This window comes from Canis lupus, chromosome 5 (genome assembly GCF_003254725.2).
Source record: "Canis lupus dingo isolate Sandy chromosome 5, ASM325472v2, whole genome shotgun sequence".
Classification (NCBI taxonomy): domain Eukaryota; kingdom Metazoa; phylum Chordata; class Mammalia; order Carnivora; family Canidae; genus Canis; species Canis lupus.
This window is the reverse complement of record NC_064247.1, coordinates 57,541,949-57,554,462: the sequence shown is the minus strand read 5'-3', so window position 1 is coordinate 57,554,462 and position 12,514 is coordinate 57,541,949. Positions and strand designations below refer to the sequence as shown.

The following is a 12,514-nucleotide window of genomic DNA, read 5'->3' as shown; positions in this document are numbered from 1 at the left end:
TTGCAGCAATTTTTTTTCTTAGATCTCTAGTTGAGTTCGCAGCTGTTCAGAATGATTTGACAGCTATCTAGCTGAATTCCAGGGACCAGATGAAATTAGAGTCCCCTACTCCTCCACCATCTTACCTCTCTGTCCCAGAGAATGGGTTTTAGAACCCAACATGTGTGGGGGTGCTAATTGTCACTGCAGTGTCATTGCTTTAAGGATTTCATAGAGAATGATTTAGGAAGTATGTACTCGGACCTCCCTACATTCATGTATATCACATGCACACATTCACTGAGAGACACATAAACTCAAGTTCACACCAAGAGCACCAGTTCTAGACAAACCACAGTGTGCATCCTCCTCTGTTCCTGACAGGAACCCGGCCCCCTTTGTCCAGAACATATTTGCTCACTGGCTCAGTCCTAGAAGACACAGACCATTGTCTCATGATTGCTGCCATTGCAAGAATCCTGCCCACTCAGCATTTGCTTATACTTATTTTTTCCATTAGTCCAAATACCATTCTCAAAAGTTGCATAATTAGTTTTTCTTTTCTTGGTGGTGGTTTTATTCATTTGAAATCTAATTTTGTTCATTTTTTGAGTTTCAGTTGTTTACCAGTGTTTATTCAAGCCTTGTTGATTCAGTCTGTTGTTAACGTTAAAAAATAAAACTGCCAGTTATTTTTGAAGCAAAAATGGGTTTATTTGGGAACAGCACTCTGTGATAAGCAAGATACAGCAAAGCCCTAACAAATGCAAAGAGCAAAGCAGAAGCAAAGGCAGAGCAGCTCTTTCCTAGAGGAGAGCAAGATCTGGGAGGCTCTTCGAAACAAAAAGTCCCTTTCAAGGAAGCAGAGACTGAAGTGTAGTGGCTTCTCATTGGCTGGGCTGGGACTGTCCCTCACTGGCTGGGTGGGACATCCCTCATTGTTTGGGCCTTTGCGGGTAGGAGGAAGCTTTCTTTCCTCCCTGGGCGGTAGTGAAGTAGTAGCATCCGCCTGCAAGCCTGGCCTGTTCCCATGAGGTCTGCAGCAAACCACCAGCGCAGTCCCTCCCTGCCCTACGTGGCCAGCCCGTCAACAGAGGGCAGGCCTGGGCAGGCTGCTGGCAGGGCTGGCCACGAGCACCACCTGCTTCCTGGATGGATCCCCGGCCCCTCCTGCAGGCGCCGAAGGTTCCTGGGGTCACTCCTCCCCCCCCCCCCCACATAACCATACTGGGTCAGGGAGAGTTCTAGGATGTTACCACAGGGGCACTTGTCCACTGTGTGCCACCACCAGACCCACAGTTCTGAAGGAAGCCTGAGGACTGCCTGGGTGCCAGGAAAGACTTCTTAATCAGCATCCAGGATGCCCACCAGGACCCAGACTGCTCTCTTTCTCACTGGCCTCTTGTTCAGGGTTCCCATGTGACCAGTGGCGGCCAGAGTGCCAGGTTCAGCAGAAAACTGTGTTCCAGGAAGAAGTCCCCTCCCCTGGGCACCAGGACCCCTACCCCTCAGAACCCAGAGCTGCCTGACAAGAGCACATTCACCAGGGGCATGGGGCTCAGTGTTGCCCCAGTGCTGGAAGGGAAAGGCTCAGGACTGAGCCCAGGGACTGCGAGAGCAGGGAGGCATGACCCCAGCAACCTCGCTCCCAGTTTCCCCAGGTGGGACCCCCGGGGGACAGCTCCAGGATTGGGGCTCCTCCAAGGTGACTCCTGCCTTGTCTCCCACCTGCGTCAGCTCAGCTGCAGAGAGGACCCACCAGCTGGCAGGGCACTGGAGCCTGCTGCTGGTGGGAGGGATGGGTGCTGGGAGGGGAGAACTCTGCCCTCTCAGACCCAGGATCTCTGGCCTGAGTGGGCCCGCTCCTTTCCCCAAGACAGGGGCCCAGGGAGGAGCTGCAGGAGGTAGGCGTGGAAGCAGAATCAGACACAGGGATGAAGTGGTCCCATGGGGTGGGCAACCACAGAATGCCCAGGGCTCGGAGGAGGGCAGGGTGGGGAAGGGCTTGCGAGGCAGGGAGGTGGGCCTGGCAAGCTCAGGGTGAGACTGCAGGTTGAGCCCCTTGGGGTAGGGACCAGCCTATCCTACCCTGCCCCATGGCATCCCTCCAGAAACCTCTAACCAGTTCAACCCCATGATTGGCAAAGTTGGGCTGAGTCTGAGGAGCACACAATAAGTACATGGATCAAAGCACCAAGGACGCTTCCGTCAGGGATGTGTGATGTGGACAGGGCCCACATGGTGGGCTTACGCTGCTGCTGAGGACTCTCCGCCTATGTCCCCCCCACCCTGTGTCGCCTCCCCCGACCCGTATTCCTGACTCCTGACTGAGGCTCTGCACTGGCCTCGGGAATCCTTCAGGTATCTCCTTGGTAGCCATGTGAAAATCCTGTATCTGTGTTTCTCCGAAAAGATGCCTATTCAAATTGGTGCAGAAAATACGCAGGAGTAAAGGGGCTGAAACTGGTGAAGGGTCAGAGCCGATTCACTGCATGTGCTATTAGTAAAAATATGCTTTGGGGGATGTCATGTTTCGATTCTGTGGTGCTTTCAAAGGGGACGAAGTGCTTGTGACGTGACTGCGTGACTGTGCTAGCGCCTCCTAGGCTGAAATCTAAGAGTCCTTCTTGGTGAACCTGGCTGTCAGCCTACAGAGGTGAGCCAAGGGCACCTGGCCGGATGCGCTGGTTGGGTGCACTGGGGCTTCATGGTGGGCCTCGCCACCCGCCTTGCGCCATTGAGATGCTGGGATGAGGTGCAGTGCTGGCCACAGTGGCCATGGGCAGGCAGGAACATGATGTCAGTGGACTTGGACATGACCCTCAGGTGGGACCCTCTGGGGGTTCTTTGGGCTGATGTACCTGTGTGGCCACATCCAGCGCTGGGAATGTTGTATGAAGGGAGCTTCTCTGGGAGCCCATCCTTGGGCCTGAGAGCCCTTCCCATGGCCCCGGCCTCTGCCCTGGGTCAGGGAGAGTTCTAGGATGTTCTAGGAGTTCTGGATTCACAGCAGTGGTTTTGATGGAGAATGACTTAGAAGCCAACGTGTGGGCCTGCTATGCTTGCCTTCCGTGAGATGTCACTGGGCTGAGGATTCTCAGGGAACACAGTAGGGACTGTGCATCAGAAATGAGTTGAAGGGCCTCAGTAAAACAAATCTGGGACCCAGTGAGCCTTGAAATAATGACAGTTAGAATGCACTGCTGAAATAGGAAGCGTGGGCAGCCCAGGTGGCACAGCGGTTTAGTGCCGCCTTCAGCCCAGGGCATGATCCTGGATACCCGGGATCAAGTCCCACATCAGGCTCCCTGCATGGAGCCTGCTTCTCCCTCTGCCTGTGTCTCTGCCTCTCTCTCTGTTTCTCAAATAAATAAATTAAAAATTAAAAAAAAAGAAAGAAAGAAAGAGAAATAGGAAGCGAGAGCCATGGTGGGACAGGCTGAAGGTCCAGGGAAGCTCTTCCGTTCCATGGACACTGCCTTGGCAGCGCGGAAAGTGGAACCCACACCACCCACTGGAAACCCGAGAAACTCACCGTTCGGGCAAAACTCTTCAGTGTGTAGAAGTTTCGGGAGACACAGGATACTCACATGCTCTCAAAGCATCTTCCGAAGTATATGTTTTAATGAAAAGTTAAAAACCAATTTTAATTTGTTGAGCAAACACAGCTCCAATTTAGAAATCCCTTCCCAGTGGAACAGTCATTCATGCACTGCATTTGTGGTCCGTCCAGTGTCACCCCAGCCATGAGGTAGGTGCCAGCAGGCCCATCCTACAGATGAGCAAACTGAGGCTCAGGGGGCTGGGAGAGTGGGCTTGGTCCCAAGAGTGGCTAGTGGCTGTGTCTTCACGTGGGAGGGCTCTGGGCCCCTCATGAAATTAATGGGAGACATGTGGGGCCCCCAAAGCCCCCTGAGCAGTGGCCAGTCTCCCTCTGCTGCAGGAGTGTGAAGCGCGCCCGGGGACGACCCCCATTCTGCCCTTGGGGGGCCTGGCAGCTCCCAGCAGGCATGGCCCAAGATGGCTGAGACATCTGCATCCTGGAGCTGTCCATCAGTGAGTGGGTCATACCCCCGCAGGGGGCATGGATGCTGTCTCCTCCATGGCCACTGTGGTGACGTCCGGTGGGGCCTGCGGGACCTGGATGACACAGGATCCCCCTATGTGTCCAGCTGGAGAAATTCAGCATGAAGACCACACCCTGCGCCCAGCCCAGGAACTTTGTGGTGCTTGGGGTCATGTTGGGTTTCTAAGGGGAGGACTATGGCCTCCTCCCCAAGTTGGCTTGGCCTCATACCAAGGACTCAGGCCCTCTGAGAACGGGGACCCACACCCACCCCAACAGCATCACCTCCAGTGGGTCAGGGCGAGTGAGATGACCAGTAATACCTGTTGAAAGGTTCTTGGCTTGGTGGATCTCTCTGAAAGACAGAGACATTGTGTCACATGGAGTGGGCCTCACAGCCATGGGTTCAGACCTGAGCTCCCAGTTTCTCACTGTGGGGCCTTCTGTGAGACAGGGGCCCTCTGACACAGGCCAGACCCATGTGGACAGGGCTGCTTGCTGGACTTGTCCCTTGCGGGGCCCAGGACCTGTGACAACATGGAGCTCCTCCTGCCCAAGTCCCTAGCCACCAAACCTTGTCCCTAATTCACTCCAGTGTGATGGTCATCCAGGGACAGGGAGCAAACGCTTCACAGAGGAGGGTCCCCCCTCAGGGAGCAGGTGCCCCAGAATCCGGTGAGAAAGAACACTGGCCATTGCCACCCTCTCAGAGCCTGGGTCCCCGAGACCTGCCTGCAGCCTGGGCCCCAGGGTGAGGACCCAGGACACACAAGCTGACAGTAGTCCAAGACGGTGGCCATCCTTCCCCATTCGGACGACTTTGCTGAGTGCCTACTCCCTATGGGGCATGGCCGGGGCCCCCAAGGGCCAGAGCTGGGCCTATAGAGCCAGGGCCTGGCCAGATGTGAAGGCAGGCACATAAGTGGGCCCCTCAGGGGGTCTCAGCCTGTGGCAGGGTCACTGCTGCCCTCCCGCACCATCTCCGTGCTCCCCCTACTCCGTGCAGCCTGCCTGGTGCTCCTCTGCCCCTGGGGGCAGACAGGGCCTCCAAGTCCAAGGTGGGGAGTGAGTATAGGGGCAGCAAAGGGCTCCTGGAACAGGGAATACTGACCTCCCGGCCCCCCACTCTGGTGATCCCATGACATCAGGACGCCCACATCTCCAGACCATCAACAGCCCACCAGAGGAGCCCAGGAATCCTGGAGATGCTCCTGGGGGCCGCCTCCCCCCATTTGCGGGACAGGCTGAGGGCCTCGGAGATGGACTGCTCACCATGCTGCCTTCTACGTTTCATCCAAAAGCAGAGGCTTATGAGGACAAGGAGCACAAATATACCAAGGAAACTGCTCATAAGGGGAGGGCCCCAGGAGGAGCATGTGACATCGGAGCTGCTGGTCCCAGCATGTGCTTCCCGCTGAAAAGGGCCGCTGCACCTAGGAGAGAGCCATGCAGAGGACAGGGAGCATCCCGGGCGCCCCCGCTGGCCTGCACCCCCTCAGACCCAGGGGCGCTCCAGCAGGTGAAGGCAGCTGCCCAGTAAACCTGCTCCAGCTCCGGGTGGGGAACTCACGTCCATCTTCAAGCCTCACTGCTCTGGGGAGACGAGGGAAGGATGAGGTGGGAACACAGGGATGCACAGAGAGGAGACAGGGACAGGGATGGGCCAGAGGAGACTGGGCAGAGAGAGCCCTGGTCAGGGGGGGACACCCTTCAGGGCCAGTGTGCCACCCAGAGGGACAGACCGGGGGGAGGCAGGATGGCGAGAGGGGACACTTCGGCTGCCCTACAGCGGCCACATCTGGTCACCCCAGGCTCCCCCCAGGGACACGGAGCACCCAAGTTGTCTCTGGGCCCCGGGGATGGTTATGCAGGGGATCTTCACTTTGGGAAACCTCCCTGCCAGCCTCCCCCTGACTCCACATCCACTGGGACCCCCTACAGCCCTGGCATCTGGGGACACCCCAGGGGACCCGGAATCTAGCAGCACCGTCCCTCAAGATCTGTCCCAGGACAGAAGGTCCATCCTTGGCCTCAGGGAACTTGCATCTGCTGACTATCAGATGTCAGCTAGTGTGAAGGGGTGTGAGGGCCACAGGGTCCAAGCAGGTGCCCTGCTGGATGCCGTCTGGCCATGGGGAGCAGCAGAGTGGGGCCTTGGGGTCTCTGCGGCCGGGCAGCCCTCATCTGCCAGGGCAGCGTGGAGGAGCTCCTCCCGGGGACATGGGCACTGACACCACCCCAGGATCACCTACATGGTCCAGGGCTGGCACTGCTCCAGGGTCCCATTGGGTGAGAAGGTCCCGGGAGGGCAGTCTTCACACATCGTGTCCCTCTGCTCAGTGCCTGAAAAATGACAAGGCTGGCAGAGGGGATGCAGGGGCTGGAGCCCAGAGGGGAGCTGGGCTTCTCCTCCACAGGCTGGAGCCTGGGGTCTGGGGTCTGGCTCTCCAGGGGGTACCAGGGACCAGGTGGCCCTGCTGCTGAGCAGAGAGAGCATGGGGTCTTTGGCTCACCTCTGGCCACTACCCTCTGTCCAGGTTTGCAGGGCGTGTGGGGACGGCACTCCACACAGTCGTCCTCGTTCTCACTGATGCAGAAGTGGCCCTGGGCACAGGCGCACACAGTATTCTCTGTTCTGGAGCATTTCTGCCTGGTCACCAGGGCCATGGCTGGGACCCAAGAGAAGGAGCTGAGAGCAGCCACAGGGGCTGCCCTGGGCAGTGCTGAGCACCCCATCCCAGGAGAAGACCAAGAACCTGCGGGCCTGTGGGCTCCTGCCTGGGGTCTGGGGATGGGATGGTGAGTGGCCCCCAGCCCAGCTCTGCAGCCCTGGTGTGTGTGTCTGGGTCCCGCTCTGCTCCTGCCCCAGGACCCAGTCAGGTGCCCGCCCTGCTCAGCCCGAACCCAGTGCCTGCGGGTGCTGGACGTGGGGAAGGTGGTGTCCAAAGGGGATCTGAGGGGCATGAACAGCAGCAGAAGAGCGCTGGAAATGGAGGAGGGGCCAGCGGTCAGGAGGATGGGGGTGTCCTCAGTAGGGCAGGCGGGGCCCACAGAGGAAGTGAGAACCACAGGCAGCCGTGGGTGAGTCCCAGAACGTGGGTCCCAGCCCTAGGCCACCCATAATGAAGTCCCGTCCCTCAGACAGGTTCCCGGCTAACAGGCTTTTCTGAAGCTGCTGACCCGCCTCTAGGGAGAGACGGGTGTGGACAGAGGCCTAAGTCCCCTGGAAGGGTTCAGACACTGAACCCTGCAGATGGGTGGGGCCTGGCACACCTGGTCCTGGCCATGTGGGTGTGCCGCTGCAGTGCTGCAGCGGGACAGAGTGGAGTGGTGGCTGCGGCCAGTGCTCTCACCTGGGTCACACATTCGGCACTGCAGACACTCGCTCAGGCCATTGAGGTGGGCCGTGTAGGTCCCCGGGTCACAGGGAGCACAGACCGTGCCAGTCAGCTCCCCACAGGCCTCCTTCACCCGGTAACCTGCACCCAGAGGGACCGCGTCACTCGGGCCCGACTAGGACCCTTCGGGAGCCCCCAGAGGGCATGACACCCTCCCCAGAACAGAAAGCCCTCTTGCTGAACCCCCACACCATACATGGTCCCCTGCTGCCTCCTACCAGTGAGCCAGCTCTGGGGGCAGTGGGAATGTTCTGGACAGAGGTGAGGACCTCCTGGTCCTGTGCCCACTGTGCCCCGGTCCCCACTCTGTGCCCCAGCTTCTGGCCACTAACCGGCTGGCTGGCTCCCCCAGGCCACCTGCCTGTGCAGTGCAGTTGTGAGGGGCTTGAGGGAAGAGTCCAAGCTCAGGGTGTTTCAGCCCTCCCCCATTGGTACCCCTGCCTCCAGGGCTTCACTTGGCCCCCGGTGCTGAAGCATAAGCCCCTGGCCAGGGAAGGGGCTGTCCTGGGTGGCCCCACAGAACGGGTCCTTCCAGGACCGTACCTACCTGGGCTGCATTTGGGACAGCACTCGGACCCCACCGGATACTCTTCCTCTTTGCAAGGGGCCGTGGCCAGAGCCCAGGGGAGGGACCCCAGGAGGAGGAGGTACAGGGCCTGCAGGAGACAGGATCAGCACTGCAGGGGAGCAGTCCCAGGGCTGCCCCTGGGGCCCCAGGCTCTCCCCCTGTGAAATGGGGCAGCAGCAGCCCTTGAGGAACTGCAGGGTCAGAGCAGGGACAGCTCTGAGGAGCCATAGCCCTGGTGGGGAGACAGGTGGCTCTGGGCCTGGGGGTGACGGAGGCTATCTGGGGGACCCTGGTTCCAGGGCTGATCCTGTCTGGTACTGTGGGTGCCTTCCTGAGGAGTTAGAGCCAGGGCTAGCCGCCTACTGAGCAGGGTCCTGTGTTTGCCCTCTCTGCACAAATAAGGACTTTGTCAAAAGCACTGAGCTGCCGGCAGAGGCGGGGGAAGAAGGGTGGGCTCTTGAGCTCCTGCTTTTCCTGTGGTGGGGGCCCTGAGACGGTTGGGGAGAGGGCCACAGAGGAGCATTTCCGCTGTTAGTGGGTATGGCTTCAAGCCACTCTGCTCACAGACTCTTGACTCTCGGGGGTCAGGGGACAAGTTGCAGGGGGTTGAGTCCACCCAAGAGCTACAGGTAGTGAGGGGACAGGGCACAAGTGAGCCAGGAAGTGGCTATGGCCCAGGGCAGGGTGCAGGGAGCACACCCAGCAGGCAGGAGGGGATGACAGGAAGTGCTGAGACACAGGGACACACAGACTCAGGGCACTCACCTGGCTCAGGGCATCAGCCTTGGGGGCCTGGCTCCAGGGGGGCAGCTCCCAGCCTCGAAGAGGCCCCATGTCCCCCTTCAGGACCCCTCATTCCCCAGCTGCTGTCTCAGGACCCCTGACAGCAGCAGAGCGACCTTGCACTCGGCCCAGAGCCTGACTTCCCTAAATGGAAAGAGAAAGAGAAAGTGTTTGTGGCCCAATGAGAAGGCTTATCATTCTATAACATTCTTCAGCTCAGCCTCCAAAATAACTGCCTTTGCTGAGGCCCGGCTGCCCTGCCTGGGCCCAGAAGCCCACAGTGGCAGGGGGTAGAGGGCTGCAGCGCTAGCTGTGCAGAGGGCAGGAGGTGACCAGATGCAGAAGTGCAAGGCAAGGGGAGGGGGATGCAGAGGCAGGAGGCGGGACCTCAGTGGGGGTGGGGGTGGGGATGGGGGGGACACAGTTCCTCCAGTCCCACTGAGGGATCCCGCAGTGCTGGCTGAGCAAGTTCTCCTGGCCTCTCCCCTGTCCCTCAGCACCCCCCACCCCGAGGTTCCTGTAGAGCTGGGTGCACCCTCCAAATGTATCTGCCTGCCTTCTGTCTGGGCTCTCACACTCCGAGAGCCCGCCCCCCACACCCCACGGCTCAGGCATCAAGGCTACAAACAGGAGCCCTCCTGCTTCCTGTCTCAGCTCCCGAAGTGGGATGACCCGGTCCCTCCAGAGGAACCCCATCTCCCTCGTCTCCCATGCGGCACCCTCCAGGTGTGTCCCCACCTCTATACAGGAGAGGGGTGGCTGCTTTCCTCCTACAGGATCCTGAGCACAGCTCTGCAGAAGGGGTCTCTCCCCAGACCACCCGGAGCTGGGGGAGGCGGAGCTCCCTTGGTGCCCCCCCACCCCCCTGCCGCCACCATGAGGGAGATGGAGGGGGGTGACCTCCCTGACCCTGGGAGCTGGAGGGACGAAGAGCATCCTCAGTGTCCCTCCCACCTTCATGATTGGGAGGGGCGACACTGTACTTTCCCTGAGCCCCACCACTGTATTCACACCCCACCCCCACCCTGTCACTGGGTGGGGGCCCAGCTGATTAATTCTTGCCCCCATTTCACAGGTGGGTCATGGCCCAGGGTGTCTGGGGTACAACTGCTCAGACCCAAACCCTGACCTCCCCATCCCAGAGGGGCTCTCCTCACCTGGGCTTCCCAATGCCACCACTGTCCCCAGAGCTCGAGGTGGTGTGGACACTTTAGAGGTGGGGGACCACTGCATTCCGGGTGCCCTAAGAGGCTGGCAGCGGGCTGGTGAGAGGCAGTGCACCCCTGCTAGCGCCTCCAATGGGAAGTGTCCTGGGGAGTCTCCCCCGTAGCCCTGGGGCTCCCACGTCACACTTCAGCCCCATGGCCCATGTGATGGTCACATTTCAGCCCTGTGGGTCATGTGATAGGAGGGCATGGCACCCTCTGACTTCCCCACAGGTCAACAAACTGGCCCTTCCCTCCCAGCAGACCCATGCCGACACTGAGGTGCGTGTCCAGCTCCACGGGCCTCGGGGCAGGACCCCATCAGACCCAGGAACTGCCCCCTTCAGTGAACTGATCGCTGGTCGCCCATCCCAGATTGACCTGGAGCCCCTTCCCTGTCCTGACCTTAGCACCAGTATCCTGGGGTCACTATCTAATCCCATTGCCAGGGGACACTGAGGGGGACAGGCAGGGAAGGACCCAGGCAGGGATGAAGTCCTGGGGCTGAAGTGGGGACTGCCCCCAGACCTGTGGGCCAAAGCCTCCCAGGGCTCAGAAGCGAGGTCCACCCCTGACCACTGTCCCCCAGGACGACCAGCTCAGCCTCTCAGGCAGGGAGGGGGCAGGTGGGACCTAGGGCCTTGGGAGCCCACGTGAGGCCCCCGCAAACCCCGGGGATGCCCCCACCCTGCACAGGCACCACGGTGTGCCCTACTTGGCATCAGCCACACAAAGGACTGCTGGCCCTTTCTCATTCCACACAGTCACTGGAAACCATTTTACAGAGAAATCACTGAACGGGGGAGTCCAGCGGTGGTTGTGCGGCCACGTTGCCATAATGGACACTCCCGGGCCTGAGATGTGCCTCAGGCCCCACCGGCTCATTCATCCAGCAGCACTTCCGGGGTGCAGCTCTGTGTCACCTGCAGGTCCTGCCGGGACCCTCCAGGGGACCTTCCCTCTGCTGTGTGGCCTGGGGGCCCGCCAGGCCGGGGGGCTGCTCCCCTCCCATCTCTGTGCCTCACCCTCAGGCCACGGACGTCCCCAGAGCACTTTCTGGGAGCTGGAGCCAGGCAGGGAAGGAAGGGGTGACACCCCGTGTCTCCACGGGAACAGGCTGTAACCATCCCGTCTCCGGGGTGCTTGCTGCGGGCCAGCCGAGCCTCGGGGCTCCAGGGGTGGGGAAGAGAGAGGTTAGGTGGCCCATCCAGGGTCACTGGGGACACAGCTGCTCCGCGGCTGCGCCGTGCTCGAACCCCCAGCCTGGCTCCAGGTTGGGCCTCCAGGGTGTCCCAGTCACTGCTGCAGAGCGGGGCAGGGGATGTGCAGGGCAGGCAGGTCGTCCCCACTGGGGGCCCTGGGTGGAACTAGCTGAGCCAGGGCGACCCTGGAGATGGTCTGCAGCTGCCCCTCCTGGCTCCAAGAGGCCAGAGGACGTGCCTGATGCTTGTCACCCCGAGAGCCAAGGCTGCCCCGTGCCCGCTGGGACGGAGGAGTCCCCGTGAGCGCCTGCAGTCCTGAAACAATGAGCAGCATCCGGGAACGAGGCATGCAGGGGGCCGCTGTCTGGTGTGACTCTGACCTGGACTGGGCCTGTGTGTGAGACCCTGTCTGTGCCGTGGGCATGGTGGTGCCACCCAGGGGGAGAGGCTGGGACTCGGGGAACTGGGGGTGAGGCCCCCGGGGCCGGGGCTGCCCAATACTGGCTACGTCCCCTCACCAGAAGCCAATTAGAAGTGTCCCCACCCTGCTCCTTCTTGGTACACTTATACCCTCCTGCCTCCGGGGTTTTCCAACCAAGGGGAAGGAGCACCCTCTCTGTACCCTCCATTCCGCCCTCATGAGCATTGGGAAGTATTTTAGAATGTTCTAGGAACCCCAGCCACACACAGGTGCCTCAGAGCCACTCAGGAACCCAAAGCAGGGTGTGGGAATTCTCTCTCCTGCTACACGCCCCACTGACCTCCCAACTCCTGCCATGCTCTTCAGGATGGAGGGGGCTAAGGGTCCCTTCAGCTGGGACTGGCCGGCAGCCACCAGTGTCCTCACGGTCACTACCTGATTCTATTTCCAAGGGACCCTGGGGAGGAGACCCTGATCAGGGCCAGTGACAGGGCAGGAGTACCCGATTCATCATGGAGGGAGCGAGATAGAAGGGTGCCGGCTGTCACCTGCTAGGTGGGACTCTCCCCCTCCTCTGTGCTGGGCCCCCCCAATTCTACATATCTGAGGCTCCCTGTGGCTCATGCACCCCATCCTTCCTGGTGGGTGAAGTGGAGCCCATACCCCATATAACCTGGGCCCTGGGATGTACTCACCCCCTGACCCAACCAATTTACGCCCAGGGCCCCACAGGGCTCATGCTGGGTGGCTCACCCTGAGGGCTCAGGGAGGGCCAGGCTACCTCACTGTGACCTCCTGGTCAACATAGCACACAGGGCTTCTGGGAACCCCCCGGTCACATTTCCCCTTTCTTCCTGAGACAGATTTCCAGGGTGTTGAGGGGTGGGAGAGA

General features: G+C 60.2%; 1 protein-coding gene across 4 annotated transcripts in view; it reads right to left on the bottom strand.

Moving 5' to 3' along the window:
• Positions 1-3,585: 3,585 nt before the first annotated feature.
• The window catches only part of TNFRSF14 (TNF receptor superfamily member 14), a 30,627-nt gene continuing 21,698 nt past the window's right edge, over positions 3,586-12,514 (bottom strand). The window contains exons 1-9 of one of the 4 annotated variants that reach the window (XM_025427433.3): positions 9,952-10,512; positions 8,777-8,938; positions 7,991-8,099; positions 7,399-7,524; positions 6,559-6,714; positions 6,298-6,388; positions 5,318-5,478; positions 4,369-4,400; positions 3,586-4,119 (exon numbers count right to left, since the gene is read on the bottom strand). In XM_025427433.3, the coding sequence (XP_025283218.1) occupies positions 4,045-4,119; positions 4,369-4,400; positions 5,318-5,478; positions 6,298-6,388; positions 6,559-6,714; positions 7,399-7,524; positions 7,991-8,099; positions 8,777-8,845 (819 nt within the window). In that variant the 5' untranslated portion in view covers positions 8,846-8,938; positions 9,952-10,512 and the 3' untranslated portion in view covers positions 3,586-4,044. Of the gene's footprint in view, positions 4,120-4,316; positions 4,401-5,317; positions 5,479-6,297; positions 6,389-6,558; positions 6,715-7,398; positions 7,525-7,990; positions 8,100-8,776; positions 8,939-9,951; positions 10,530-12,514 lie in introns of those variants that run through there. The other 3 variants (XM_025427435.3, XM_049110515.1, XM_025427436.3) reach the window with 3 other exon arrangements.